The sequence below is a fragment of the Symphodus melops genome (assembly GCF_947650265.1).
Source record: "Symphodus melops genome assembly, chromosome: 3".
NCBI lineage: Eukaryota > Metazoa > Chordata > Actinopteri > Labriformes > Labridae > Symphodus > Symphodus melops.
The window spans coordinates 7915378-7942609 of record NC_136693.1 but is presented as its reverse complement, the minus strand read 5'-3'; the positions used below and the strand labels follow the sequence as shown (position 1 = coordinate 7942609).

General features: G+C 39.0%; 3 protein-coding genes across 4 annotated transcripts; 1 reads left to right on the top strand and 2 right to left on the bottom strand.

Annotated features, from left to right (window-relative positions):
* Positions 1-90: 90 nt before the first annotated feature.
* LOC306821261 (uncharacterized protein) lies at positions 91-5404 on the bottom strand. Its single transcript, XM_079339577.1, has 10 exons — positions 5352-5404; positions 4623-4830; positions 3850-4043; positions 3535-3750; positions 2508-2931; positions 1850-1971; positions 1509-1748; positions 902-1063; positions 568-657; positions 91-463 (listed from the first exon to the last, which is right to left on the bottom strand). Exons 2-10 carry the CDS (start codon positions 4828-4830, stop codon positions 293-295), a joined length of 1827 nt encoding a protein of 608 aa, XP_079195703.1. The 5' UTR covers positions 5352-5404; the 3' UTR covers positions 91-292.
* A 3389-nt stretch (positions 5405-8793) lies between these two features.
* LOC306821181 (uncharacterized protein) lies at positions 8794-14300 on the top strand. Its single transcript, XM_079339441.1, has 8 exons — positions 8794-9435; positions 9785-9911; positions 10006-10118; positions 11411-11507; positions 11638-12007; positions 12233-12355; positions 12488-12627; positions 13799-14300. Exons 2-8 carry the CDS (start codon positions 9900-9902, stop codon positions 14012-14014), a joined length of 1071 nt encoding a protein of 356 aa, XP_079195567.1. The 5' UTR covers positions 8794-9435; positions 9785-9899; the 3' UTR covers positions 14015-14300.
* A 629-nt stretch (positions 14301-14929) lies between these two features.
* On the bottom strand, positions 14930-24222 carry ace2 (angiotensin I converting enzyme 2). 2 transcript variants are annotated; one of them, XM_079339431.1, is made up of 18 exons: positions 24006-24222; positions 23737-23895; positions 23524-23617; positions 22207-22350; positions 21119-21234; positions 20915-21020; positions 20708-20805; positions 20438-20610; positions 19616-19842; positions 19211-19355; positions 19013-19111; positions 18534-18656; positions 18264-18442; positions 16838-16896; positions 16592-16689; positions 16363-16479; positions 15659-15853; positions 14930-15570 (listed from the first exon to the last, which is right to left on the bottom strand). In XM_079339431.1, exons 1-18 carry the CDS (start codon positions 24192-24194, stop codon positions 15468-15470), a joined length of 2424 nt encoding a protein of 807 aa, XP_079195557.1. In that variant the 5' UTR covers positions 24195-24222; the 3' UTR covers positions 14930-15467. The 2 variants fall into 2 exon arrangements, with proteins under 2 accessions (XP_079195557.1, XP_079195558.1); XM_079339432.1 differs by having other exon boundaries at positions 23737-23891; positions 24006-24168.
* Between the last annotated feature and the right edge of the window lie 3010 nt (positions 24223-27232).

The following is a 27232-nucleotide window of genomic DNA, read 5'->3' as shown; positions in this document are numbered from 1 at the left end:
CAGATCTGCAAATACACAGATTGCATAAATATTTATTGATTTAATAATGGCAGAAAATGCAACTTGTTTGCTGCAACTAAGGGGGGCCTCTCCATTGACCATCATTTTACATGTGACTTTTCATCACAGCAGTGCAAGATCCACACATAGACAGCTTCAAACACTGTCATATGCTCTGCAAACACAGCTGTTGGATTTGTTGTCCTGAGCCCAAGCTCACAGGCGAGGCTGCCAGGCTGCAGCCTCTTGTCTCATGCCCTCTCACGCCTCATTTGAGTTTGTTAAAAATGTGTTAAAGCCATAACAGGCCTTGCATCTGTTGAATATATTCTTCAGTTTTTGATTTCTCTCCACTCAATTCAGAAGTGTCTGAATCCTCCTGCTTTAGAAGACACATGATGTCCTGTGCTATCCGCTTGCTGGCAGCCTGTCCACCAGCCAGGTTTACTGCGTGAGGTCCAACCTGTGTGAGGTAGAAACAGATAGGGGACATGTGGTCCATGTATTACTTGTAAAGGTTATGTTGTGACTTTGTTTTTCATCCCAACATACTGCACAAAAACCTACCTGCAGAGCGGTGTACTGCCCCATGAGGTAGAGAGGACAATCCTTTGCCCAACGCAAGTTCTCTGATATGCAGGGCCAACCATCAATCACCTGTATTGAAGGACAGTAAAGTGAAATTGTATTAATCCATTGTAATGTGTTCACTTCAGGTACCAGTAAAAAAAAAATAGAGAACAAATATGTTGAAGATTAAAAATAAGGATTAATGCTCTTATCTCGTTTTCTAACACCTCACAGTAAAATCAAACTTCTTTTCAGTCTACCAAAGTGTATTATGTGTTCTTCTATCCACACTTCTAGATATAGCCTAAAAAAATGTTGTTCTTCCACCTACCTGAATGGGGAATTCCTGCATCACCTCGGAAAGCAGCGGGTCCTGTTTAACATCAAGTTTGCATCCGGTGGCAAGCCAGATGATGTCTCCTTTCCAGTGGTCGCCAGTGCAGAGAGAGAGACTCCAGGCCTGACTCCTGTAGCACCAGCTGGCTTCACTTACCTGGACAGTTACGCAAGATTCAAGTAAAAAGTTTCATCTCATACCTCATTTTATAATCTCTAGTTCCCAGAAGTTTTATGCCCATGGATTACTTTTCAAGGGATGAAATGTTCCTTTTTGCCCTTTGTTGTCTGTGTGTCTAGCAAAGCTAAAGATTAATGAATATTACGCTGAAGCGATTAGTCGTGTTAGGTATGAAAGAGTCCAGGACCAATCAGAATTGTTCAGCGCTGCAAGTCCCCATCAAAAGCTCTAGTAATTTTAGTAAAGGAGTTGAGGGAACTCTTGGACTGTTAACTAGAGTCTTTGAGTTGAGACCACTGTCTGTGCGGTAGAAACACACTAATTAAAACCTTGAGTCTCTTTTCTCTATAAAGTTCCTGCACTAGTTTACAGATATAGTGTCCCATTATCATTCATAAGATGGTATTGAATGTTCTTTTACCTGACAGTATGTCTTCACGTCCACCTGTCCACTCGAGATAAATGGTTGAAGGTGGATGTAGGCCTCTGGGGTGACAGCTCCTCCTTTCCTCGCCTGGCGGATCATAGCCAGCCGTTTGTGGAGACTCCTTTCATTGTAGAACTGTCGCAGATATGCCTGACCGTCCATCTTAATGCCATGCTCCACATGGGAGTAACGACCCACCAGACTCTCCACATCGCCCACATCAAACTGCTTTAACTGTAGAGGAAACAACAACGATTTCCTTTGTGTGTGGAGGAAGACAGGTCCATGTAGTTCTCTACAGTTGGTGTATATGCAGTTTTACTCTGTCACTAGACCTGCAGGTGTTTCCTCATGACCCATGTCACATGGCTGGCACCCTGCTGCAGAGCAAGGGAGACGACATGAGCGCTGGTCAGACCTCCTCCAACTACCATTACTCTCTGACCTGTTTCACACACTAAACACAGAGACACACACAGACATTCAGAACTTCACAACCAAAGTGTTGCAGTGAGGACGGCAGATCAAATAGCTACTGAAGAAACATCAATTAAGTAAGTAAAGTATTATCAAATAAAATTTCTTTAAAAATTCTGTTAAAAAACATAAGCAAAGTGATTTTTTAAGCAATATGTGTAACTATATTCCAGTTTTCTGTAGAAGAAAGCCTTCATTTGGCGATTGGCAGGAAAAGAAGAGCAGGAAATAATCTCTTTTAGCCAATTGTGTGTAAACCTGCAATCATCATAATCACCAACAGAGGGCTACACCACTGGTTGTCAAAAGATGTTTTATTGCACAGGTGTGTATGAGAAAAAGGCTGTGATCGCTTTCTTAGAAATTCACGAGTTTAAGTGTTCTTCAAAACAGCATGATGTTGATTCTGTAAATGATTGTTCCATGAGGAGTAAAATAGATGATTAAACACGATATGTTTAAGCAGATGGTGAGCCCATGATGACATTTAGATGTAACAGAGGAGATCGGACTAACCTTGAGAGGTAAAGTCCTCTTGTGGTCTCTGACAGTCTGCGTCCTTTAGTTTTTGTTGAGAAGCTGCCAGGTGGTGCATGAGTTGTACTGTGTGTTGCAGTCTCTCCTCTGGGTAGCTCTCTCCAATGTTTGTCACCCATGAAGGGATGTTCGCCATCTGGGCACGGGTTGGACCTGTTGCCATAACTACTTTGCGAGCCTTTAAGACAACGCCTTGTTGTAGTTGGACTTGAAAATAATCTACTCTCTTCCTCGTCCGATCTCCTTTCCTTTGAGTCGTTCTCATGGCCTCTTCCTCTTCCTCTGCTTCCTGCTCTTTTATCCAGTTATGTTCATCATCTATATCTGTCTTCTCTTCAGTGACAGGTGTGATGTGCTCCACTGCTCCCTTCACCAACACTTTGTCCAGGTTGTATCTCTCCACCTGCAGATTCATCGACCCAGCGACTCAGACAAAGGTCTAATTTAGGAGCTCATGCAGTCATGCCATCATTATGTCTAATACATTTTTAAAAAACTGCATAAAAAACATAACCAAAAAAAATCATTGTTTAGTATTCTTTCTCTTTCAATGCTACAAGCATCTTTACTTCTACTAAAGATGTCTAGCTTTAAAATTGAGTCTCAAATATAGTTTGGTGTCATGTGTCACTGTAGAAGTAGCTTCATGTTATGAGTACTGTTTTTTATATTTTGTACTTGCTTATATTTATATGATTGTATAATCTTGTTTTTTAAACGTTCAACCTCAGAGTGTTTAATCAACTCCAAACAAGCCAATTAAAACAGAAGATGCACTACTTGATGCTTTTGAGACAACCAAATTTCCCCTTTAGTTAATAGTGTTTTCTGATTTTATGAAGCAATACTGTGAAGACATCAATCAGATGTTAGTCAAACAATAGTTAACACAAACTAAGCTGTATTCTTACAAATAAAAAGCAATCTGTAAAGTAACTCAGTGTTAACGTCAGTATTTCATGAAACCTACCATGCATGAGAAACACACACATGCAGTGTGTCCAACCTGATCCTTAAAGAAATCCACACTCAGTTTGGTTCCTGGCAGACTGAAGGACAAACTCTTCTTCAGTGTTGAGGTGATGTTAAGACGTTTCTTTTCCTTCTTTCCGAGCCTAGTGTCGTTGAAAAATGCATTTTCGTCCAGGATATAAAGCTGGTCTGGCAGACTGTGAAGCTCTGATGATCGATCTGACTTTAAAACATACTCCTGCAGCGCTTTCTGTGCAGGAAAACAGACACGTGGGGGTTTTCATTTTCTCGTGGTTATGTAAAAGTAACTGTCTTGTTTGTACTTGAGAGGGATCCCTTTGTTCTCTACCTTATTGAGAGGATCTGTGTGCACCAGAGAGTGTGAGCGCAGGTGAGGGATGTTCAGAGCTGTGAACTGGCTCTCCCACAGAGTTGTCCACTCACCGTAGGAATCGACCACTCGCACACTCAGCGGGGGACAAGTGGACCTCCCTGATATGGTTGTCTTTGCTAGTTGCTCCTCCAGCGTCAGGCCTGCACAAACTGATCAAAGCTGAGTTATGAGGCCATACAGGAAGAAAAAGTGTAATTTTGAAACAGCACAAGTATAGCGACAGCAGAAGAGGGGTACTGACTTCCTTTGTGTTTTATTTGTTATCAAAGTCAGGGCTGAATTAGTCAAAGAGGTTCACCGCCCACATTTAAATTTTTAGCTTTTTAAGTTGAATAAAGGGAAAAAAAAGTGAAAAAGGGAAAGTAACTAAGATGATATTCAGTATGGAAATCAGGTGTCTGCAAAAGGAAATAGATAAAGACAGACTTTGAAAAAATCAACACAACAAAGAGAAATTCTTGGGGAAAAAATCCATATTACTAAGTTTTAATAAATAAAACGTTCAGTGTTCATGATATTAGAAGCAAATAAAACATTTTGGTAGAAATGGGAACACTTATGACTTATTTGATAAAAAATTGGCAGGGTGGGTGGGAGGTAAATTCATATAGCCTATATATAACTGTCCATCACAAACACACAAGACTTGTGACAATTAGTCAGAAATGTATAGTTCAATGTCTGATCTCATAGTCTTGATCTGAGAAGTAAAAGTGAATGTACACTACCAGTTGTGTTCCTCCTCCTCTTCCTGCCACTGCAACCTTTGTTGTTGTGTGTTTTGGTGTTTGTTTGAGGCCTCAGAGGGTCCAAGCAGCATGAAGGGAGGTCAGGACCAGGATCTGAGTTTGGACCATTTTTAGGATTCAATAGCAAGCTGGTCAGAGTCAAGGCATGAGGGCCAGCCCCTATTATTAACACATCGAGTATTTCCATCTGAAACACATAGGCTACACAATGACTACAAACACACAGATAAGACACAACAGAGTAGTAACTCATACAGGTATAAAATGTACACTGAAACTTTTTTAAACATTATTTCAAAACTTCAAAATAAAACATACACAGTCACAGTCAGATGTTTCCTTTTTTGTTATAGTATTTTGATTTAAATTGTATACAAGAAAATAAGAAATTAGTTTTATATCAGCGTCAGTACAAAATGCATTATGACAGGTGTTACTCAGTGTGTTACTCTACTCCATTTGTTACTTTAGATATACAAAAAAACTGAAACATCCTCTTGGTTTGGTGTTAGAAAACTAAATATGTTTTCCATTTGCTACTGTTTTCTTCTTCTTCTTCTTCTTTAAATTTCTCACCAATTATTTCTCATACTAAAGTCACAGAAATGTGAAATGAAAAACACTGTAACAGAATTAATCACTCCAGCTGATTCAATAGTGAAGTACCTTATTTTCAGACAGATACATGCATGCAGTGCAGCACTTTACCTTCAGATTGTCAGTATGTGTCTGTTTCTGAGACGGTGGAAACGTGGCTGGTGTCTCTGCTCTGAAGTGAATGTTGTTCCACCTGAAACTTTGCGACAGTGGCGTACAAATGTCTCTCCTGTAACCCAATCCACCTCAGCTTCTACATATTTAGCTGGACTTTAACGGCTCAAGGGGGAAAGCTGGAAATAGCTATAGCGTGTGTGTGTGTGTGTGTGTGTGTGTGTGTGTGTGTGTGCACGCGTGTGTGTGTGTGTGTTTGTACAAATTTAGAAACGCGACACATCCAAGCATGAACAGTAATAAGTTCATCATCATATGTTTGAAGTCATGTGCAACACTATTTTCCATAGAGGATCTTTTATTGTCCTTTTGATAACTGAATACGAGTCTCATTGTGTTACATGATGCTACATGATGCTCATGTCTGTCAATACAAAGCTACAGTAAAGCCAGGAGACAATTAGTTTAGCATTATTACTGGGCTTTCTGCTGGGTGCCTGTCAAACTCACTGACAACAAGACAAGACGAGAATCCATTAACTTAGCCATTCACACTTTTTAAACATGAGTGTGTGTACAGTAAACACAAGGCTAGCTGTTGTTCCTTCTGTAGCATTTAGGATACATTAACCTAACCAGCTGAAAAAAGTTCTCCTGACTCTGTAAAAGTCTAGTTTCAGTCTGCATTGTTCCACCTGGTATAGGCAGTGTAATGACATACTGTAGGTACACACTGTGGAGTTGTTGACCCGAGTAGAGCTACAGTGCTGTTCTTCTTCGGCTTCATGCTATTCAGCTGATGACCAACATAGTGGAGCAGTAAACTGCTAAAATGAAGGCAAACACATTTCAAAACACTGTACCTGTCTGCTTGACGTATAGGATACACAGAAAGCTTAAACAGGGTGTTTTTTGTTGTTTTTTTTATCTAAACTTTCACTTATTTTTCTCTCATGAAAGTTGTGAATGTTGATTCAAGTTTGAGCACAATTATAATTTCCAGTCAGGAATGAAGCTAAAAAATTTACTGGTCCAGCATAAATATACTTTTTATAAATCGATATAAATGTAAAAAAAGGAACACACAAATGAAGAGACAATAAAATAAATTATTTTTGAAGAAAACATTTTATTCCATGATCATTTATGTACAAATATTACTCAATTGCTTATTTGCTATAAATAGATGATTGAAAGTCATAAACTCAGTGAGGTTCTTTAAGACTCATGATTTCAAACACATTTATTTCAAAATGATGGGCTTTAACTCACCTTTCCACTTTGTCGCTATTTAAAATGATCATGTCAGTGCTGAATGCTACCATATGTTTCAGTAGTGACAGTTGTAGCTAATTTTGAGCATAACTAAAGAATAGGAGGAAGCACAAGGCTAGCGTGTGGATTAATAAAGGATATCTTCTTAAAGTGATCGTCTCTGATAAATATATAATATGCTAATTATATTTTTCTCAAATTAACATATGTAAGCCAAAATAATGTGTATGACAGCTGAAAGTAAAAAAAACAAACGTTTTTTTTTGATAATGGAGCTAGTGCAACATTTTACATAAACGCAGCAGAAATCCATTCTCTTTAAATGTCTATAATGAGTGAGAAGCGCCAGCGGTACTGTTGTCACAGTCAGTGTTGTAACAGTGTGCTAACATTAACCATGTTTACAATGCATACCATGGCATTTTGCTATTCAATCAAAGGACATTTTTTTCAACCACCTGCTCTAAATGGTGCTTGATTACAGTGTGTTCAAATGTATTGATCTTTGTGTGAATGTGAGTGGATAGGGTTTTGGAGGTGTGTTGCTGGAGGAGAGCTGAGACTTCAGAATAGCGGAGGTGTTGCATCAGAGAGGCTTTGCAGAAGAACAGGTACTTACTTTTATTTGGATGCATTTCTCTTTTTTCCATTTAACATTTTTTTAATTATTATTTTGTCTTCTCTTTTTCTCACACTTAATAAACAGAATACGGAGATGATGGACTTTTCTAATGACGTGGGTTGGTTGATTATTGCATCTGTGATAATTGATGGTGTGCAAGACTCTTATACATGTGTCACAAGAAACAAAAAATACAAAAACATTTTCTGGAATGCTCAGTGTTTCATCAAACATTTTGATCCCACTAACATTGAAGAGCTGCTATAGGACTGTTAACAAGCATGGATGAAAGTTTTCTTCATGTGATGCAAAAAGCGTCATATTGCATCACATGAAGAAAACTTCCAGGCAAAGAAAAACACATTTTTCTCGTCTCAGGGCAAAATGAGGGTTGGATTCACGACCATTCAACACTACTACCATGTTTCTAATGATACACAGCTTCATGTAAATGGGTGAAGTATCCCTTTAACTTTCTTTTTAGTCAGTCTGTGATAGGCTGTTGCAGTGTAAATTCCCATCAAACACAATCATACCATTGTTTGTTTATATTTTTGATGGTTTACTGATAATGAATGCAACATCAATGCAACATAATTTGCATCTACGATAATATAATACATTTTTTTTATTTTCATTTTTAAGGATCTGTTCCTCAAGTGGGGGGGCACAAGCATTTCGGGCAGGCAAGGCCCCCTATGGCCCGCCGATAGCAACGGGGTCTGCATACAAGTAAACCAGGATAAAATTCATATAAAGTCACGTCCCTCAACACTTTGAAATATCACATACCAAAAGTGTGGCGAGGAGTTAACCACAGAGTGTACAGAGTAGCATACAACATTTTTAGACCCTGAACAGGTCAAGAGGAAGCTCAACAAATGGCCCATTAAAGTTGTGAAGAGTGGTTTGTCTTTCCTCCTCTGTGTAGAATCGATCATTGTTTACATTTACACCATTCAAGCTTGGCTCTAGAGTAATTCAGGGTCACAGAGGAAGTAGTACTCTTCCCATTGTCCCCATGTCTATTGTGACATCAAACTGACAGGTATTATTTCCTCTTCTGTTCTCTCAGGATTGTATGTCTTTATGAAACTATTTCACTATAAACTTTCAGAGATTGAGGAAGTGAGCACCCGGTCAAGTTAAAACGAGATGTTTCATATTCTATTGAATTGTTATACATCTGAACATGCAATTTCGGAGTCTTTTGACAAAAAACAGTAGACCTTCAAAATCCAAATCTTTGGGGTCGCCGGTGGCGCAGCGGCAGTGCGCGCGATCCCACGTATTGACGCTCAGTCCTCGCGTCCGGCCTGTGGCCCATCCCCGCATGTCTCTCCCCCCTTCCGACTCTATCCACTGTCCTCTCTCTACAACAAAGGCAAAAAAGGCCACAAATAAGTCTTTAAAAAAAAAAATCCAAATCTTTTTGAGTTTACAACTCTTCCATTTTAAGATAATACTTATTCCAACATATTCTAGATTTAACAAGGTCCCGAAACACCGGAAAACCAAAAATTAACATACGGTCAGTAAAATGCAACACTGTTCTAAAAAACAATGAAAAAATGGTCTCTGGTTTGGAACAAAAGGGGCATTTATCTGAAACTGCAGGATTCAACACAGAAGCAAAAGTATTCACAGCCACAATTCCATGTAAAATACGACACTGTAAATACTTCTTGTTAGTGGACCCGGTCAAATCCTTCAAACACAAAAAGCTGTAAATCAATTAAATGAATCTGCAAGACAAGAGAGAGAGGGAGAACTACACAGCTTAAAGATACAAAGAGGTACAAGTTTGTAACATGCATTAAAGGGACCTGAATGCATACAGAAAAAAAAGAATAGAGGCATGTGCTCAGTCCCAACAATTGGGGGTGCACTGTTCTTTTCAGACTCTGCAACAGCACCATATTGTAACTGAGCTCAGCCGTCAGTTCGTCTTTGTACGTTCATAGTAATTATGTGACGGCGAAGTATTGGTGTCCCAATCGGTGAATAAACAGTGTTTTGACATTGTGGACAGCGGGAGCTCCACACATACAGTACACACACAGGGCTTCTCTGCTGGGGCTGCCAATCCATTCTCACCTCTGTAACATCTCTGTTACTACTTTGAAGATGGTACAGAGGAGGGATCACTTCATCTCCCGATACGCCTCTGACTTTTAAATAAAGGTGAAACATCACAAGGGCGTTTATATCACATTTTGAAATGGCAGTCGACATAGGGCGACTGAGTTAAGATCTTATGGGTGAAGAGAAGGGCTTTTAGGTAGTCTTGCCTTTTTCATTGTAGAAAGAAATATGGAAGAACGAATATCCTGTTTCTGGTCAAACCATCAGTTGAATGTAGAATAAAATGATTTATCACGGCCAGTTAAAAGAAATGCTTTTATTCATGACTTCTTGCCTCCCTCGCTCTGTTAAACGTGTTCTGTTTTTTTCCCAAGATACACTGAGTCCCTTTTGTTTCAGATGCACTTATTATTATTCACTTCCCCTCCTGACATCAGTTCCTCTTCAGCTAGCGACCACTCTCTCCAGCTTCCTCTTTCTCTCATGCAAAGCAGAAGCTGTAACCTTTTAAAGCGACACTTTCACCTGTGTCGTCTTTCTCAACAGCAGACACCGCCGGCAGCATGGATCAGAAGGTGGGTGACAGAACAGCCATGTTTCAAAAGATAAAAGTGTGTTTCTTGTTTAATGTTGGACTAAGAAAAATGTTTGTTGATTCCTAAACATTAGGATTCTCAGGTTAAGGGAGGCGTGTTGATCGTCCATCACGTCCTTGAAGGGAAACACCAGTACGAAGTGGATAATGTAGTGAAGAGCCGGAGAGGAGAAAAAATGTTTGTGAGGTAAAAGTCTCACACTGGCACACTCGTTTTCACAGTATGATACAGACGATTATTACAGCAAACCTTTTTCATAAACATATATAACTTTATAAAGCCCTTTATGTTGTTTAGAGATTAGTGGAGAGAATCATTATAGAAATAAACTCTGGTTGTTGCTGTTGTTTTAGTTGTGGTGGATGTTATGTGTGGGGTTATTTATGTGAGGCATTTGTCAGATAGTTCTTCTCTCTTGTAAAAAACTATTGGGCAAACAAAGTTATTACTATTATTTTGACTTGTACTCTATCAGTTTCCTATAAAAATAGTATAATAATGTAAGAAATTAATTAAGTATGGATTGCTCAATAAACACAAAGTTGCACAAAAAAAAGAAATAAACTCCATTGACAAGATGCAAAATTAATAAAACACTTTTTTCCTCTTTATGTAGGACCTGAAATTATGCTGACACAATGATTTCTGGATAAACGGGAAACTCTTTTAATAGATTATTATTCATTTCAGTGATTCACTATTAGAAACTCCTGATTGTCTGCTGCTTTTGGCTTCTCTGCAAAATGTGACAATAAAGTAAAAGACACACTTTGAACCCTTTATTACTGCTCCTGACAACTTGAAAATGACAAAAACAGATTGATGACAATCAGCCACTTAATTTTATTGTCTCAAAAAACTGGCTTTAAGTAATGAGGAAAGGTATCACACGTGACAGAAGATTTAAAGGAAGTTCATTTACTATAAACTGAAGTTAAAACATCACATACAGTTAGTCTGATAAATCAGTCATGAAGACTAAATATGATTGAGTGTAGAGTTGTGAAGTGCAAACCAGACCAAACCAGCTGCTGGAGGCCTGAGAGAAAGAGAAAAGATAGATGCGGAAACCACAGAAATAAGCTGAGGTTTGATTTACTCTGTTACCTGATGTCCTTCTTAACTCAGGAAGTTCGACCAATCCAACCACTTACACGCATAGCGGCCATGACGTCACAATGGTACACAGGCATGTGGGACCTTTTTCCTTTACTGCTATTATAATTTTTGTGAAACAGTGTATACAGTATGACCCACAGATGTGACTACTTGTTTTTTTTCCAGCATTAAAGTCACAAAACAAAAGGTGTCTTCTAAGAGTCCAGAGTAGGAACGCTTTGTCTCTCTTGAGTGTCACCAAAGACTCTTTACATTTCAAAATCAAAGTGTTATTACTCTGGAAATAGTGTTTAATTATAAAGAAAATGGGCCTTATAAAGTACTCAGCTCTCCACTAAGATGCTTATCTCTTTTCCCAGGAAAGGAGACAAACTGATGCAGATAAACGGCGTAGACCTGCAGAGTCTCACACCAGAGGAGTTGGCACAAATGTTAGCTGAGGGAAATCCAATGCTGGTGAGTTCAGGGGCTTCTACGGTGTCGTTCAATCTTCAGCGTCTACATGATGTTAATGTACGTAAATACTTAGCCTGCCTCTACTTCCACTCCCCCCCCCCCCCCCCCCCCCCCCCGTGCTGATCATCAGACGATACACAAGCCCAGCACGATGAAGGAGCACACACCGCAGTCCTCCCCAGCTGAGGACACTTTACGTCCTGTCTCGAAGGAAAACACAGTACTCATGTTCTTGATGGAGATGAAGAGGGAGGAAGACCTGGATGAGAATAAAGCAGGGCAGGAGGAAGCAGATGGGTCAGAAGAGGACACTTGGCTCTCTGAAAACGGGCAGAACGGGGAGGGAGGAGATCTGCTTGTTATTTCCATGGTGAAGACCACCGTCTCTGTGGTGAGAGGGAGGGGCTGTGACTTGAACAGTCCCTGTAGGGGGTGTCAGGGGACAGGATGCACCTATAATGACGTGGTGGTGGTGTCAGAAACCAGAGAGGTGGTGCTCGGTGAGTAAGATGTAGCCTTTAATTGTATTTTCTCCTTTAACATAATGCAAATGGATTTTAAGATAGTAAAAGATCAGCTGCTACAAAAAGATAGAAAACTGAAACTCATGTACAAAAAGAGCTGTGCTAAAAATGAACCAAAAATCCCGATCCTTGAACTGAAATAAAAGCACCAATTCAACAATGTCAGATTACTACATGATGTGTTTTATTAAACGCTCCCAGTTCCCAGAGGCGGAGGCTTCAAGCAGCTAAAACAAGCGAACTATACAATCAGACATGCTGCCTCTCAACAATACCTCAAAGGTCTCTGTTCACAGAACACCATCTACGCTTCACCCAATCCAGGTTTGTCATTTTCTGCCGCATCACGTTTACGAATCACAACAGTTACAAACATTGAGTTTGAGATTCTGATTCACTTTTCATACATTTATCTTCACTGTGTACACAACTGAATAAAATGTCTTCTGTGTTCAGAGAAGATCACCATCTACTCCTACAAGTCAACCTACATTAGCTGGTTCTCGAAAGGAAAGCCTGTGGTCCTAAACTTCACCGGGTCAAACTGCTTCCTCAGGTGCTGCAAGGAAGGCGACCGAGTGCTCCTACGAGCCGAGGTAAAGACATTTACAGAACGAAGCAGATCATGTTTACATGGGTAGATTTAGTGTTCATAGACTTTCCCTTTAACTCAAAAACAAACGTTTAAAGTACTGCTGTATTTAGTTTCACAAATGTTCCTATTTTAACCCTACGTGTAAGAGGCCGGTGACACAATGACAGACAATGGCAGACTCAGAGGCAGCGTTCAAAAGACAGTCCTTTATTTCAGGCAGGGGTTCGTTACATTGGTCGTCAAATAAATGTAAAGATAATTGGCACCGTGAGCTATGTCATACATGAACTTGAGACGTTGTCTCTTTTCCTTGGGTTATTTATTTATTATGTTTGTTATTTATCTCTTTGATTTTTGTTTGATTTGATAAACTTGATGAGCTTTGAAGCTTTACATTCATGTTGTCTTTAAAAGGTGCTAAATGAATCCACTTTGAAGGCCTGCTTAACATCAGTGATCGTTACTGAAAACGATCTGGCCTATCAGACTGGTTTGCACAGAATGCATGTCCCAAAGCACTTCATTTAAAATAATCTTTTGGACATTTTAATCAGATAACCATACAAGATAGAAAACCAGGGGTCTCTTACATTATTAAGTTCATTATCTGGGATAACCATGAATACAATTTGTAAGATTCCACATTGTTAATGTTATGATATTTATTACTGTTTATGAGAAGTCCTGACATCCCAAAGTCACTGAGAAGCATCCTCATGATACCATAAGTAGTGCTGCTTCATGGCTCAATAAACCTTTGGCCATGCAGCAGAGGAAACTTAAAATGTAATGCCAATGTCTCGACTGATCTGAATATTTGTGCAGGTTGTTGGACGTAAACAAAGCATGAGACACGTTCAGTGTTTGACATGATGTTGGCGGGTGAAAAACAGTCAGGGAATCACCAGTGATTATTCCAAGGACTATTCAGTACGACACTCATGATCTTGGAGTGTTTTTTCCCCCATACAAACCTTCATGGTACTCATTTGATCAGGAATATCAATCTGATGAATCAGCTGACATCTGAACTTATAACCGATTCCAAAAGTGTAAAATAGATGTTGAAAAGGATTTTTTTTTACAAGTTAATTGACATGATTACGATGGAAGAGAGGCAGATGGAAGAGAGGTTGAACAGCTCCCTGAACTCTCTGCTCTTGTTGTTGCAGACGTGTGAGAAGCAGAAACTGAAGCAGATCTCGAGGAGCGATGAGAGCGCCCTCTCCTTTGTCTTCTTCATGAAGTCCGACAGCTCGCTCTTTAAGTTTGAGTCAGCGCTGCACAGCGGCTGGTTCATCCAAATCGTCAACTCACAGTCAGTTCACATGGCGCCACAGGATGGAGGCAGTGAAGATCACACGTTCTTCTTCATCATTCAGAAATGATGGAGTTGCTTTCTCCAGGCGGATTCCCAGTTCTCACTCAAGTCAGTTAAACAATCTGAACCCTGGTGTGGTTCTTTAGGACTTGATTTTCACATCAGTGTGTCACATTCTGCTATTGCAGAACATTGTACAGTAGATATGTATCATACAATCTCTAATGCGTTCATGTGTTTTTATACTCGTTTATTGATGACTGATCTGTTTTGGTTTCATTGCTAAAAGTGACCTTCAAAATGATTCAAAGCAACAACAAGAAATGTTTTAAAAACTTTACTCAACACTTTATACATGATAAAATCACACTGACATCAATTTGGTGTATGAAGACAAGTATAAAGATTCATTTAATTAACTTAACTGAATGCTTTCTTTTGTATGTTTTTATTTTATCAAGCACCTTCATATCAAATGTACATTGATGACATTTAATTTGAAATTTAAAACAAGTTCAAGTATGAAAAAGTTACAAAAAGTCTGTCGATCACAGCTTTTACAGACGATTAAAAAAAAAACTCGGACGAAAAGATTCATTCTCCTTCTGATGGACTCCTGTGTCCTGAATCTTAGCTGCATGGCACTTACATCATCTGAGTTTTCAAATCAACCAGAAACAGATCCAGCTGGAAAGTTTTTGATAAGAAAATGTTTAAGTTCTGCAAAATAACAACAAATCCCCTGACATCTTTGTTGATGAATAATTGCTCCCTGTGAGAGATGCTGCGCTGTCAATAAAGCTTGACACCAACACTCAAGAGTAAAACTACAGGTGTTCATAAAATATCATTGTGTTGAAATGTAGTTTGATTCAAATGAAAAAGGGCCTCCTTTTTAAATTTTGACAAACACATATTGAAAGTTGTATAAGAAGCGGCATTTCAAATAACGCTGACTAAATCAAAGGAGACACAATTATCATCTGTTCTGAGCACGAATCATTTAATTACTATTCAAAATATGATATTTACATTTTAAAGTATATTTGTGAAGTTTTTGGACTCATGTATGTTCATATCGTCCTGAAGTACACTAATAGTGGTCGACTGTTATAGTAAATTACAGTTTTCAAAAAGGACATTATAAACATGCACAATTCTTTTTTTAGGTAAACTTAAAAACAAAATATGGATGCTCACAACATAACGCCAACTGAATTCAAGTGTAGTGATCTCATGTTCAGTTTCCCTTATTTGAGTTTGATAATCTCAGAATAGGTACACATCGAAGAATACTAAATGTACAAAGATTAAATATAATAATTTATCAAGGCTAGGCACTTTACAAAAGCTGTCTCACAGTCTAAATCCTCTCCAAAGTAAATGTTCCTCTCCTTTAAACATTTTGCATTTCTGCTGATAGTTTGTAAGCTGCGATCTTTTCCATTTGTTGATGATGAGTCTAATCTTCATTAGAAAAGAGGACACCTTCACTCTTTTCTGCAGTCACAAAGTTGCGCTCAGAGTCCAGTTTGTTCATTGTCGCTGTCGTCAAAGGCTTTGTTGGTTTGTCCTTCGATGGTCGTGTCGTAAGGGTTCTCCACGCTGCTCTTCTCAGGTTTCCTACAAACACACAAGAAACACAACAGGACTCACAGTTACACGACTAGCTGGTCCAACATGGTACAAATGTGTCTCTAGGAAAACTCACTTCTTGCGCTCCCTGACCCCAGAAATGACGAGGTAGGCTCCTGCGAGAACCACGATTCCCATGACCACCCCGAACACCACCAGCCACACCTCCACCGGCTGCTCTGTGGGAGGGGCCAAGGTTGGGGGGATTCCTGCAAACTCCAGCGTCTTGTCATCCAACTGGAAGGCATCATTGATTCGGCCTCGACTTAACCTAGGATCAATATCGGAACGGGATCATTGTTATCCACTCCTACTCAAATCTTTCCAAGTACTGGTGACGTCGGAATAATAAAGTTAACCTGAGTAGAAAGCACTTTCAACACAAATGTAGGCCTACCGTATGCCTCACTGCTGCTGAACGTCACTTTAATTTGTTTGTATTTAAAGGGTTCAATAACATGAAAAAGACACTTGATAAATCTCATAACTTTAGCGATAGGAGAAAAAGCACTTTGCATAGTCCTATTTTAGGAAGATACTATAACCTTGTTAGTACGAGATTGTTTGGGAACTACATTTCCTGCATCTCTCTCACGTCAAAAGATCATCAACGTATCTTTGAGTCATCCTCTGGGCTCAACGAATCTCACAGTAAATATTGACTTTAACAGACGTTAAGGTGTTTCAACTGAACCAGTGTGATTGACCATCACACCACTAGTCCCATCCCAAGCCTGTACGACTTCCTGTATGACTCAATAAAAATAATGACAGCCTTACCGTATGGCAGCCTCCACGTCTTTCTTTGGGACATAGGTGGAGAGAGAGTCTGGATTTATGACCACAATATAGAAGGAGATTCTGGGAGTGTTTTTAAATGTGAGTACGTTTTCAGATCTGCAGGTCCAAACAGAGAAAGACTCTTGTTAAAATATGATTAGAAACGTTAGGTAGCGATAAATAAAGCATGGAGTATTTCAGTCATTTTAGGTCCAAGGTGGAGTCTTACGTGAAAGCCATGGTCTTGTTCATTTGGCTGTAGTACTGCCTCAGAGCGTACGCAATGTTGGCCTTGAACAGGAACAGTTCATTCTCGTTCCAGGTGTACTGAAACACATTTCACTTGGCTGATTAGAGCCTTGATATAAAAGACACTAATGATCACCTGAAACGTGCAGATATATATCCACGTGTAGTCAGACGTCATAACCTCTATAAAATATCAAACGTTCTGATAAAGCTTCTTGATACTCACAGCGTTATCTCCCAAAGCCGCCTTTAAACTCACTCTCACTTTGATCTCGTACTCTGAATCTGTAAAAAGAATCCAATCATTCACTCAGTTTTGTGACGAGTTTTTCATTCTGTCAAACACATTTCTTGTTTTTATTCTTCACGTTTTCAAAACACTACAACAGTACATGGCATAATGAACGTGAACCCGACTTTTTGTTTTAAGAAAAATAATCTGAGAACAAAGCAGTGGTACCACAAGTCTCCCTTTTAGCTGTTTCGTCAGAGTAGACTCAGTTTCTGAGCATTTTAGCACAGGCAGCTGTCTGCTCTTCTGATATTCACCTTCAAAATCACCTCCAGGCTAACCATAGTCTAAAATGATTTCATTCACTTTCATTCTCAACATATTATGACTTCATGCTCCTAATATTAAAATTTCAATCTCAAAATCTTGTGTTTTTACCGACTTTAATTTGTCTTTTTACTCTACTGGAAACTGGCGGGTAAGCTGGTAGTGTGGAAAAAACCCTTTTACATTAGTTTGAAGTATTCTGTAAACACTACTGTCACACTCTGTACACATGAGCTCATTAGCATGTGTTGTATTGACACTGTTTTTTTCTCTCCAGTGAATGAATGTGGTTTGAGTTTTTTGAACTATTTCTCATGAACACATCTGTGACATAAGTCTGTGTTTTTTACACTTCCCCAAATTTGTCCTCAGGGTTATTTTGATTTTTACGTCAGTGCCATCTTGGTAAGTGACAAGGCACATTTCTCAACACAAGTTACACTTAGTCACACCTATTACATAACGCTGACTGTGTTGTATTTGTTTTAACATCAAATTAGTGCGGCTGGGGTTGCTGCAATTTTTTGAATGTGTTTTAGCTGGTTAACTCAACCCAGCTGCGTTTTCTGAGCCAGAGGCAAACAAAACACAAGGAGAGGTTAAAGGAATAATAACACATTTTTATAAACAGACCTATGTGCTTCACGTTGCAGAAAATGAAATGAACAGATCTGTGGGAGAAATAGAAAGCTCCCACTCTGTGTGACAGTGTGACACGTCTAGGCCCACATGTGAAACACAAACAGTTTGGTTATAAACCCCATGAAACCACAGCTAGTATATATTTTACAGTATGTTTCGCAACAGAGTAACATTATAATGTTAGGACATGAAAGGTGAGGAAATGAGTGCTCAGGTCCTCATAAGAAAAAAAGCTAAAAAACGAAATATAAGAACAACAGTGTCAATTTAACTATAAAACTAAAGTTTGAAACAAATTACAATTTTAAGTGATGCTCGGCCTAACTTTTACATTGTTTTTTAAGCTAAGCTGCACCATACAGACATTGTTAGAATTGTATAATTTGACCCCAAAAAGAAAGCCTTAAACACATTCAAAACAATATTTAATGTAAGAAATCTTTGTACTCACATGGGTCCACTTTTGTGTTCCAGCCGACAGCCCTTTTTTGAGCCGCATTTTCTTTCTGCAGCCAGACGTAGAGCTTCTGGAAATAGTCCAACAGGGGGCGTGCATCCATCTTAACATCACCAGAAATCGTATGCAGAGCCCTGGTCCAGGACTGGGACCTTCCCAGCTCCAACATATTTCTACCAGCAGATGAAGATGATGATGACGATGATGATGATGGTAATAGTAAATTACTGTATATTTGTAAAACAATAATGTTGTATTGCTCACCTGAGCTTGGTTCCTGCTTCTTTTGAACCAGTGATGTCACATGAGGACAGTGGTCCAGTATGATTCGCTGCATCGCAGAGTGCTTTCTGGAACTGAAACTGGTAGATGGTTCTGGTGAAGTACCTGTTTCCAACCAAAGAAAAACATACTGTTTATATCTTATAACAGAACTGGGGGATTTAAAACACTCAGCTACTACTCTGATGAACAGTTCTTAGTTTTGGCCTTATGCAACGTAAAGGAACAACCACAAGTTATTAAAATACAAAATTGTCCGAATATGTTCTTTGACTCTATTGAATGTATGTACACAATACTACTATGATTGTAAACATTGCTGATATGGTTTCAAATGTAACTAAATATGGACTTTTTGATATCCTAATAGAATAACAATGACAAAAAAGATCTCATAAAGTGACCTGCTGGGAAATGTCTGGTTCAAGGTGGCTTTTGTGTTTCAATCCAGGGAGTTATACCTGATGAAAGAGTAATCTCCAGAGACATGGAACAGAGCGGGGGGGTCGCAGTAGCTCTCATCTCTTGGCACTGGCTCCACAACGCCAACCAGCTCCCTCCTGAAGACAGCAGAGTCACAATGATGCAGTGTTTTCATGTTACACAGACTACATGACAAGTGGATTATTTGAAGGTGCTTCACGGAGGTCTCTGCTTACTTCATCTCCCACCAGCGCTCCATCCACTCGTCCTTTGTGATGTTCCCTGCAAACACTTGCCACCTCCACTCTTCTAGCATGTATGTGAACGGCAGCGTGGCCACGATGGTGAGCGCCTGTTTCAGCAGGAAGTTGATCTCAGTTTCTGCAAGACCAAAATGTATTTGATAGTTTAAAAAAAAAAAAAAAAAAAAAGTTACTGTTCTGAAAAGGATTCTACAACGAGCTTTGATTGATAGTAGGTACAACATTAAAACACTTTAAAATACTGTAGACACATGTTTATGTTTTAAACCCTTAAAGAGTATTTTGTACAATATGTGAACTTTAAGAAAAACAGCTGTCATATTTTGAGCACCTGCTCTTTCTCTGGATACGTGTCATTGTCATATGTGTGAATTGTACCATCATCATAAATGAAGTCAGCAGGCAGGAGGCCCAGGCTCTGCAGGTGTTTGGGCGTCGCAGCGGAGAGGGACATGATCTCTCCAACGGCCTCGTGAAAACCCTCGTTGGCTCCGTCCCTCAGCAGGTAGGACAGGTTACGGTACGCCATCTGGTACTGGTTGTGACCCATCTCGTGGTGCACGGTCAGGAAGTCGTCCATGTTGACCTTGGAGCACATTTTGATCCTGAAGATGTCAGATTAGAAGTGATGTTGTCAGCAGGTATGATATGTGAGACAGACATGGCGAGATGCCATATCAGACATAATTTATCACGAAAGTGCCTGCGCTGTCACATGTTTCTGATAAGTCATTACGTCCACGTTCAGAAGGAAATAGAAGGCATCATGCAGGCTGACGTGGTTTTCAAAGACAAGACGTTTCATTCAGAGGTTTGAAGACAAAGTGTGGGAGCTTTGGCTTTTGGAGAATTGTTTTCTATTATAAAAACTTAATCTTCCAAAGCAGTCAGTGCTGATGCAGCTTTATGCATTAATATTTAACAGCACAGAGACTCTGGTTATCTTTATATTATCAGCAGGAAAGAATGACTCAGAAATGAGTTGATACCATCTTTCCAGCAAGCTCATATTTACAGCGCTCATGTTCTGATCTACAGATCAGATTACTGCTCTCACACAGGACACAAAAACATCAAACTCCACACAGCAGAATATGAATATATAAGAGTATAGTATTACATTACATTTAACCAACATAAATGTAGTTGTCTTTCTTCTTCTGGTACATTGATGGATATGTCTGTAAGTGTGAGTGGTACCTAAAGTCCTCTCTGTTGCCCATGTCCCAGGCAGTGGGGTGGCAGACTGCTTTGCGTCCATCAGTAGGCTTCGTGAACATGGAGTTAGTCCAGAAGTTTGGGAACATCTTGTACAGGCCGACAGACATGAAAAACGTCTCCGCTTCTTTGAAAAGCCGATCTGTATCCCAGCCCTGAAATTCAGGAAAATTCAGTGTCAGTTCCAATAGAAGACTTACATCCTGTTTGGTTGATTACAAATCAAAAAAAGTTCAATTTGTTGGGGTGTACCTCCGCCACCATGTTTGTGCTGACGTCGATGTCTTCTTTATCAGGGTAAGGGGTGGACAGGGAGTACAGGTTGGTCCAGAATCTTCCCCACATGTCACCTGAACAATCAACAACATGAACTTCATTTTACACTCAAAGCACTCACCATCATCTCTACTGCCAAAGAAGAGCTCCCAGTGAGATGGGAAAAACAAACCCTGAACGTACCGAGCAGGTGGGCTGGCAGGGCTCCCTTTGAGTCGATGTGTCCGGGGTAAGTCTCCGTGAGTTTGGCTCTCACGTAGGCATGCAGCTCTTTGTACAAAGGGAGGATCTGTAACCAAAAAACAAACAAACAATGAATGACCTTTGTTATTCACATACATTTAATAAACCAGTTTAGCAATGTTGTCGCCCTAATTTTAAGCCGACCTCTTTGTATACAGCGCGGACGTCTTCCATCAGCTGATCCCTGGTGTATTTGTACTGATCGTCATCTTCGATGGTCTCATAGTTATATCTCCAATAAGCTCCATAGTCTTCGAAACCTGTCAGTGTGTGTTTATGTGTGTCAGAGAGGAAGAAAGGGCACAGAGAAAAAGAAAGAATAAGACAAGTACATTCCTATTTACAGAAACTGTCAGAGCTACAAATTACAGAGAGAAGAAGAGAAAATGTTGCCAACTCTCTTGTGCATGCTGAGATGTGTGATGCAATGATGGTGATACATGAGTAAGATCTAATGATGGGGATTTACACCACTCTGGGCCACACCAAGCTTTTCTTGGGAACTTTGTGGCTTCAGCTTAATTACCTTCACGATCAAAAAATCTGCATACATTTTCTACACAAAGTGATGGTCTCCCTTTTCAAAGTATTCAGTTTATTGTCTCAGAAGTGTGGAGACGCAAACAAATATTCACAGTGAGATGAAGTATTAATCTGAGAAATGTAACTCTTTTTTCCCCTTAAGAAATATTTCCCTAAAATGTTTATTAATGATAAACTTTACAATTTAATTTATCTTTGCAACCTGTCGTAGCCTCTATCCACATTGTTCCTTATCAGCCTTCATATCATTGTTGAAATCCTGATTTTAAAGTATTAGAGTTAACGGAAAGTGTAGGATGGATATGACTGGTCTAACACTACGTTCCTCTACCATTTACTGTCTCTTTTCAATCCTTTAAACAATTAAAATATGAAACATCATCGATCTCTAAACTCTACCACACTGTAATTGGTTTGGTAGTTGGAGAAGAGCCAGTCCACTTCCTGAGCACTGCCGAGGTGCCCTTGAGCAAGGCACCAAACCCCAAAACTGCTGTGTAGCGCTCGCTGTGGGCAGCCCCCTCACTCTGAGACCTCTCCATTAATGCATGTCACTAGGATGCTGTTTGTGCATGAGTGTATGTTTCGGCCTATGTGTGTGTTCATGTCCATTAAACAGAGTGTAAACTGAATTTTCTCTCGTGGGATTAATAAAGTATAAATTATCATTATCCAGTGGCCTCATGTACCGTTCAGTTTGGACGCTTCGTTCTTCAGATCCACGTAGTCTTCGTACAGCGGCCTCATCCTCTTCCCCACCTCCCTCCTCCATCCCTCCCACACGTGCAGACGCTCAGCGTAGTCTTTGCTTGAGGCCATCACATGCTCCAGGCCTGAAAACAAAGGAGCACGTTTCACATCAATTTACTGTTTATCAATGACGTTTATTTACTTGATTGATTTTCTGGCAACAGTAAATGCTGCTTATATACACAACACTCATGTTTACTTTAAATATGGCCTAAATGGAGCAGTTAATCCCAAATACTACTATAACTTTGAAATCTTTAACTGAAGTTTTTACCAATAATCCTGTAATTTCACTTAATGGATTTAGATTGCAGGATTTTTTAATTGTAATGACTTGTGAGTTGTATGATCTCTTAAGTGAAAGCTCTCAGAACATCTTCACCACCATAAGAAAGTTTTTTATAAAAGTAGAGCTACTCTGCCACAAGTAAAAGCCCGTCAAAGTTTCTGAGATGAATTCAAAAAATCCTATAGATTATAAAAACTACAAGTATGAGATTAGTATTAATACTAATTTTAAGGATTTGTAACCTGCACTGTACTGCTGTAAGAGCACCTTAATTCATTCATATAAAGGTTGATAACTTATTCCAGCTGCAGCCGGTGCTGTGGACTCTTTAAAATCGGAGCAGTTTACAGATGAAAAATTGAACAGGAAAAAAGAAAAACGTGAATTAGTTTTTTTTTTCTTTCAATTTTCTGTTTTCTTTTTTTCTGTTTCCCATTTTAGTGAAATACTTTATGAAGCTTCATCTTTGTTATAAAAAAAAAAGATAACATCTTCAAGGAATCAAAATTTAAAATGGTTTAACATCTGAAGAGTTACGGAGAGTTTTTGAAACGGTCAGAAAGAAAAGGAACAGCTGTGTCTCAACCAGGGTTATTCTACTGAATCATCATAATGACTACAGCTGACAGATACGCAAATATTATAAAATAAAGTATGTGTTTTCACATTGAATGTCGTGTTGTTCCCATGTCCTGTATGAAGTGGGATAAAAAGGAAACACTACTTGTTACAATAGAAACCTATTTTACTTCAGTACATGAACCTTTGAACTGTTTCTATAGAAACATAGAGGAGAGCTATAATACTGTATCTGAAGCCTTTTTGACACAGTGAAATAAAAACTTTGGGAGACCTTTTTCCTCTTTCTCTGAGCGATTGTGTTAATTATAAACTATATGAATCTGACTCTGGCTGACAGTAGCAGGCAGCCACGTTGCAGTAACCTGTCACCTTGAAGAGAACGTACCTGGCTCCAAAGTCTGGCAGTTCAGAGGGTCATCAATGAGACACACTGTGGCTGTGCTGTAGATCGTGCTCATCTCACTCATCACCTTACTCAGCTGCAGGGGCATTTAAGGAAATTAGAGGTTAAGAAGTTCAAGTTGAAGTGGTAGAATCAAGTTTAAACTACTTTAGATGCAAAGGATTGAAGAAGTAGAGGATGAAGCTACTGTCTTACATGTGCAGCTTTATCCGGGGAAAGAGCACCTGCCCCTTTGTCTTGGAGGGAGATGAGCTGTAATTTGATTTCTGGATCTGTGATCTGGTCTATGGGGTATTTCAGTGACTCCTCTGACATTTTTGTGTAAAAATTGCCCCAGATTTGCCCCTGTTCTGCCTGGATAAAATGGAGAAAAGAAATCGCAATTAAATTTACACCACATCTGTAATGGTATCATTTATTTATTGTGTTATTCATCTGACATTTGAAGGATTCTGAATGCTCACCAGTTTGTCTGAGTTCTCCTGTGTGATGTCGGTGTTGTAGGCCCATGATGCCAGTGAGTAGTTGTACATCCGCCCGCTGGCCTCTTCATCGAATCTCTTTAGGAACACCTTCGCCTGGTTCTGCACATCTGATAGAGCAGGAACAACGCAGGTCACAGCCAGCAACGCTACCAGAATCCTGGCTGACATATTGACTGCTTCACAAACGGACTCTGATGGCTTTGGACACTGTTCTCAGTTTTACAGTATCATTACCTTCATGCTGCCTTGGCCTTTGGAAGGCAGAGCCATAACTCAGGGCGGGTCCGAGTTTTCATTTACAGATAGGAAGCTTCACAAGGAAGCAGAAAGGAGTCATCATAGAGACACAACATTGATTTTTAAACAGGTTGTTTTCATGTAGTGACTTATTTGATGGTAAGGTGTTAAACTGGTATCAGTCAGCTAACTTGATTCTACATCAACCAAAATCTAGGTAACTTTTGCTAATTTTCTTCATTTTTGGGGGGCATAACACATGTTTTTATTTTTTTTCCCCCAACATGAAACTTTCCCCACTTCACTCATTACCTTAGATTCTAAGGTAATAAATAAAGCCTTAGAAGAAAAAGTATCTTTCACAAAAGGACAATCTTTGTTTGTCTGGTGACGCAGTGATATTGTTATAGGATATTAGAATTGTACGTGCTGGTAAGAGCAAGAAAGAAAACTCATTAGTGTATACACTTTAAACTACAATACATGTCATCCACATACAGAGAAAATATAATTAAAACCCACAAGGTGAATATGATACGTCCAGCAGACCTTAAAAACCTTGAAAGATTTTTAATTTTTTTAAAGGGCAAAATAAAGAAAAGAAAATGCTCCAATTGTCTTTGTATTCAAAACACAACACAATGAACATGCTGTTTTTATATGTTCTTAAATGTTAATAAATCTTAAGACATGTACCTCTACTGATGAAATGTAATGTGAATGTTTTCAGTGGTTTAAATCTGTTTTTTTATCTATAATATTTGGGGATTATAATATAATACAATAATATAATTGTAATGTAATATAATGCTTCCCCTCTCCATTTGTCCCTATCCTTCTTCCTACATCTTATTCCATGTCCCCTATCCCATTTTTCAAGCCCACTAAAGTTGCAGTTGGCTGTTCATCATAAGACTGAATTTGCTGAAGATTTCTCCCTCTTAAAAGGAACTTTTACACTGCCACCGTTACTTGCTGTTGTTACTGCTAAATGCTGTTTGGCGCTGTGCTTATGATGGATTCATGCTGGGCATGATAGCAACGAGTAAGGTATTTTACCTGTTTTTTTGTAAAGTGTCTCGAGATAACTATTATACAATTAAAGACTGACTGATTGATCTTTTCAATAAAGTTCTCACAACACATTAAACACAAACTAAGGAAAAGTACCTGAGAAGCAACCAATAAAAACATTTTTTATCTAATGTCTGCTTTCAGATTTTTTCTGGGTGTCATTTCTTAAGAAAACATGACCCTATGAGGTGGAAGAGGTCAAGGAAACAGGAAAAAAGAAGCTCTTTTAACCATCTTATCAGGTCGTGTGTTTCCCAGTGGTAGTTAAATGCAAGTCATACACTGTTAAGAAATGCTGATAAGAAATCATTTCAGCCAAGAGGGCAAGGTGTGTTACTTACATTTATGACCAACAACACAAGATTATCTAATACATTCTCTCTGTGTCTGCAACCAAACAGTCAGCAATCTAAAAAAACCTGATAAAAAAAAAACAAAACAAAAAAAATAAGAGAATGATCCCTCAAGTCTTTTCATACTCTGGCCATTATTATTTCTTCCCAACTTAAGGCTGGTTTTTGAGTTAGACTTCTTTATAAAGCAATTTAGTTTGTATTTGTTTATTTATTTATACCTCTTTGTTTATAACTGTGCAACATTCTTACTGATGTTGTTTCTATCAGAGCAGAAAATACAATCAAAGTCACTGCACCTGTTTTAAATTCCCATGAATATGATCTTTGTACACCAGTGACCTCTTGTGGACAAAGTTGGTACTATCATCATGCTATGCATGTTGAGCTTTAGACCTGAATTAAATCAAAACCACTACTTCATACCTATACAGAGGTTTTCAGTTGACAAAGATGGTCTGGCTTTAATATAAACAACTGCACATTTCTATTGTGATTTACGTAAGAGTCATGATGACAAAGATAAGGAAAGAAGCACAGCCTACTGTTACCTGTTATAATTCTTCTGAATGAACTTTAATAATAAAACAATTAAATGTAATGTCATGAAAATGCTCAAGGGCGGCTCTGGCTCAGATGGTAGAGTCGGTCTTCGTCCAACCTGGTTCGAACCTGAGCTCTCTGGCAGCGGAGTATGAATGTGTGTGAATGGGATCAGTTACTTGTGATGGTCCCTTTAGAAACCTCTGCCATCAGTAGGTAGGAATGACATGTGCTGTAAAAAAAAAAAAAACTTTGAGCAGCGGGAAGACTAATCCCTATACAATCTCAAATCCATTAACCATTTACTTTTGTGTAATGTCACATTCTGAAAAAGTTCTAAACCACAACCACAACGTTCAGTTTGCCTGCTGGTAGCCTCTAAGGTAAGCCTCATCACTTCCTAAGATTGTGATCAAATGTAGAGCTTTACCAAACCCTAAAGGAAAAAATATTCAAGAAAACTTCAACTAACCTTTCTCAGTATGTCCTGTTATATAAACCTGTTAGTGGCTTTATGTTAAGTGAACTGTTTTGTACAAATTAGACATTTCCCTTCAGCATGCTGGGAACATTACAATAGCAGACATAGAAACATCTCAAGATAAATTCATGGGTTTATTAAAGCTTCAAAAAAACTTAGGTGTTAACTAGATGTTAGCTTGACATGTGTAGCCTCCACGTACACCTGACTGAAATTTAAATCAGTGAGCAGCAGGGAGCAGAAAGTTTTGTGAGGAGACTGAAAGAATACATTTCCCTCTAAAATGTAATGAAAGTTGCACAAAATGGAAGTTGATTGGAATTATGTTTGTTCTATATTATTAGTATATACATCAGTATGACGGTAGAATCAGAAGACCTCTTGAGATCATAAAAAAATCAGTAAGTGAAAGTGAAGTAGGTTTTTTTTTGAGTTTGTAAAGACATGTATATAACAGTATGATTGACCACATGTCATTTAGCGTTTGATGATCATTTTCAGCTGGTTGGTCTTCCTGT

What these genes read in the sequence shown, in the direction of transcription:
- LOC306821181 (XM_079339441.1), top strand. An exon ending in CTGAGGGAAATCCAATGCTG is followed by an intron (nt 11,508 to 11,637) that starts GTGAGTTCAGGG and finishes GCTGATCATCAG; the next exon opens with ACGATACACAAGCCCAGCAC. An exon ending in GAGTGCTCCTACGAGCCGAG is followed by an intron (nt 12,628 to 13,798) that starts GTAAAGACATTT and finishes TTGTTGTTGCAG; the next exon opens with ACGTGTGAGAAGCAGAAACT.
- ace2 (XM_079339431.1), bottom strand. Translation starts at nt 24,194, where the DNA reads ATGTCAGCCAGGATTCTGGTAGCGTTGCTGGCTGTGACCTGCGTTGTT. An exon ending in AGGAGAACTCAGACAAACTG is followed by an intron (nt 23,896 to 24,005) that starts GTGAGCATTCAG and finishes CATTTTATCCAG; the next exon opens with GCAGAACAGGGGCAAATCTG. An exon ending in CCTGCCAGCCCACCTGCTCG is followed by an intron (nt 20,806 to 20,914) that starts GTACGTTCAGGG and finishes TTGATTGTTCAG; the next exon opens with GTGACATGTGGGGAAGATTC.
- LOC306821261 (XM_079339577.1), bottom strand. Translation starts at nt 4,830, where the DNA reads ATGGAAATACTCGATGTGTTAATAATAGGGGCTGGCCCTCATGCCTTG. An exon ending in TGGATTTCTTTAAGGATCAG is followed by an intron (nt 2,932 to 3,534) that starts GTTGGACACACT and finishes ATGAATCTGCAG; the next exon opens with GTGGAGAGATACAACCTGGA. An exon ending in GGCAGTACACCGCTCTGCAG is followed by an intron (nt 464 to 567) that starts GTAGGTTTTTGT and finishes TACCTCACACAG; the next exon opens with GTTGGACCTCACGCAGTAAA.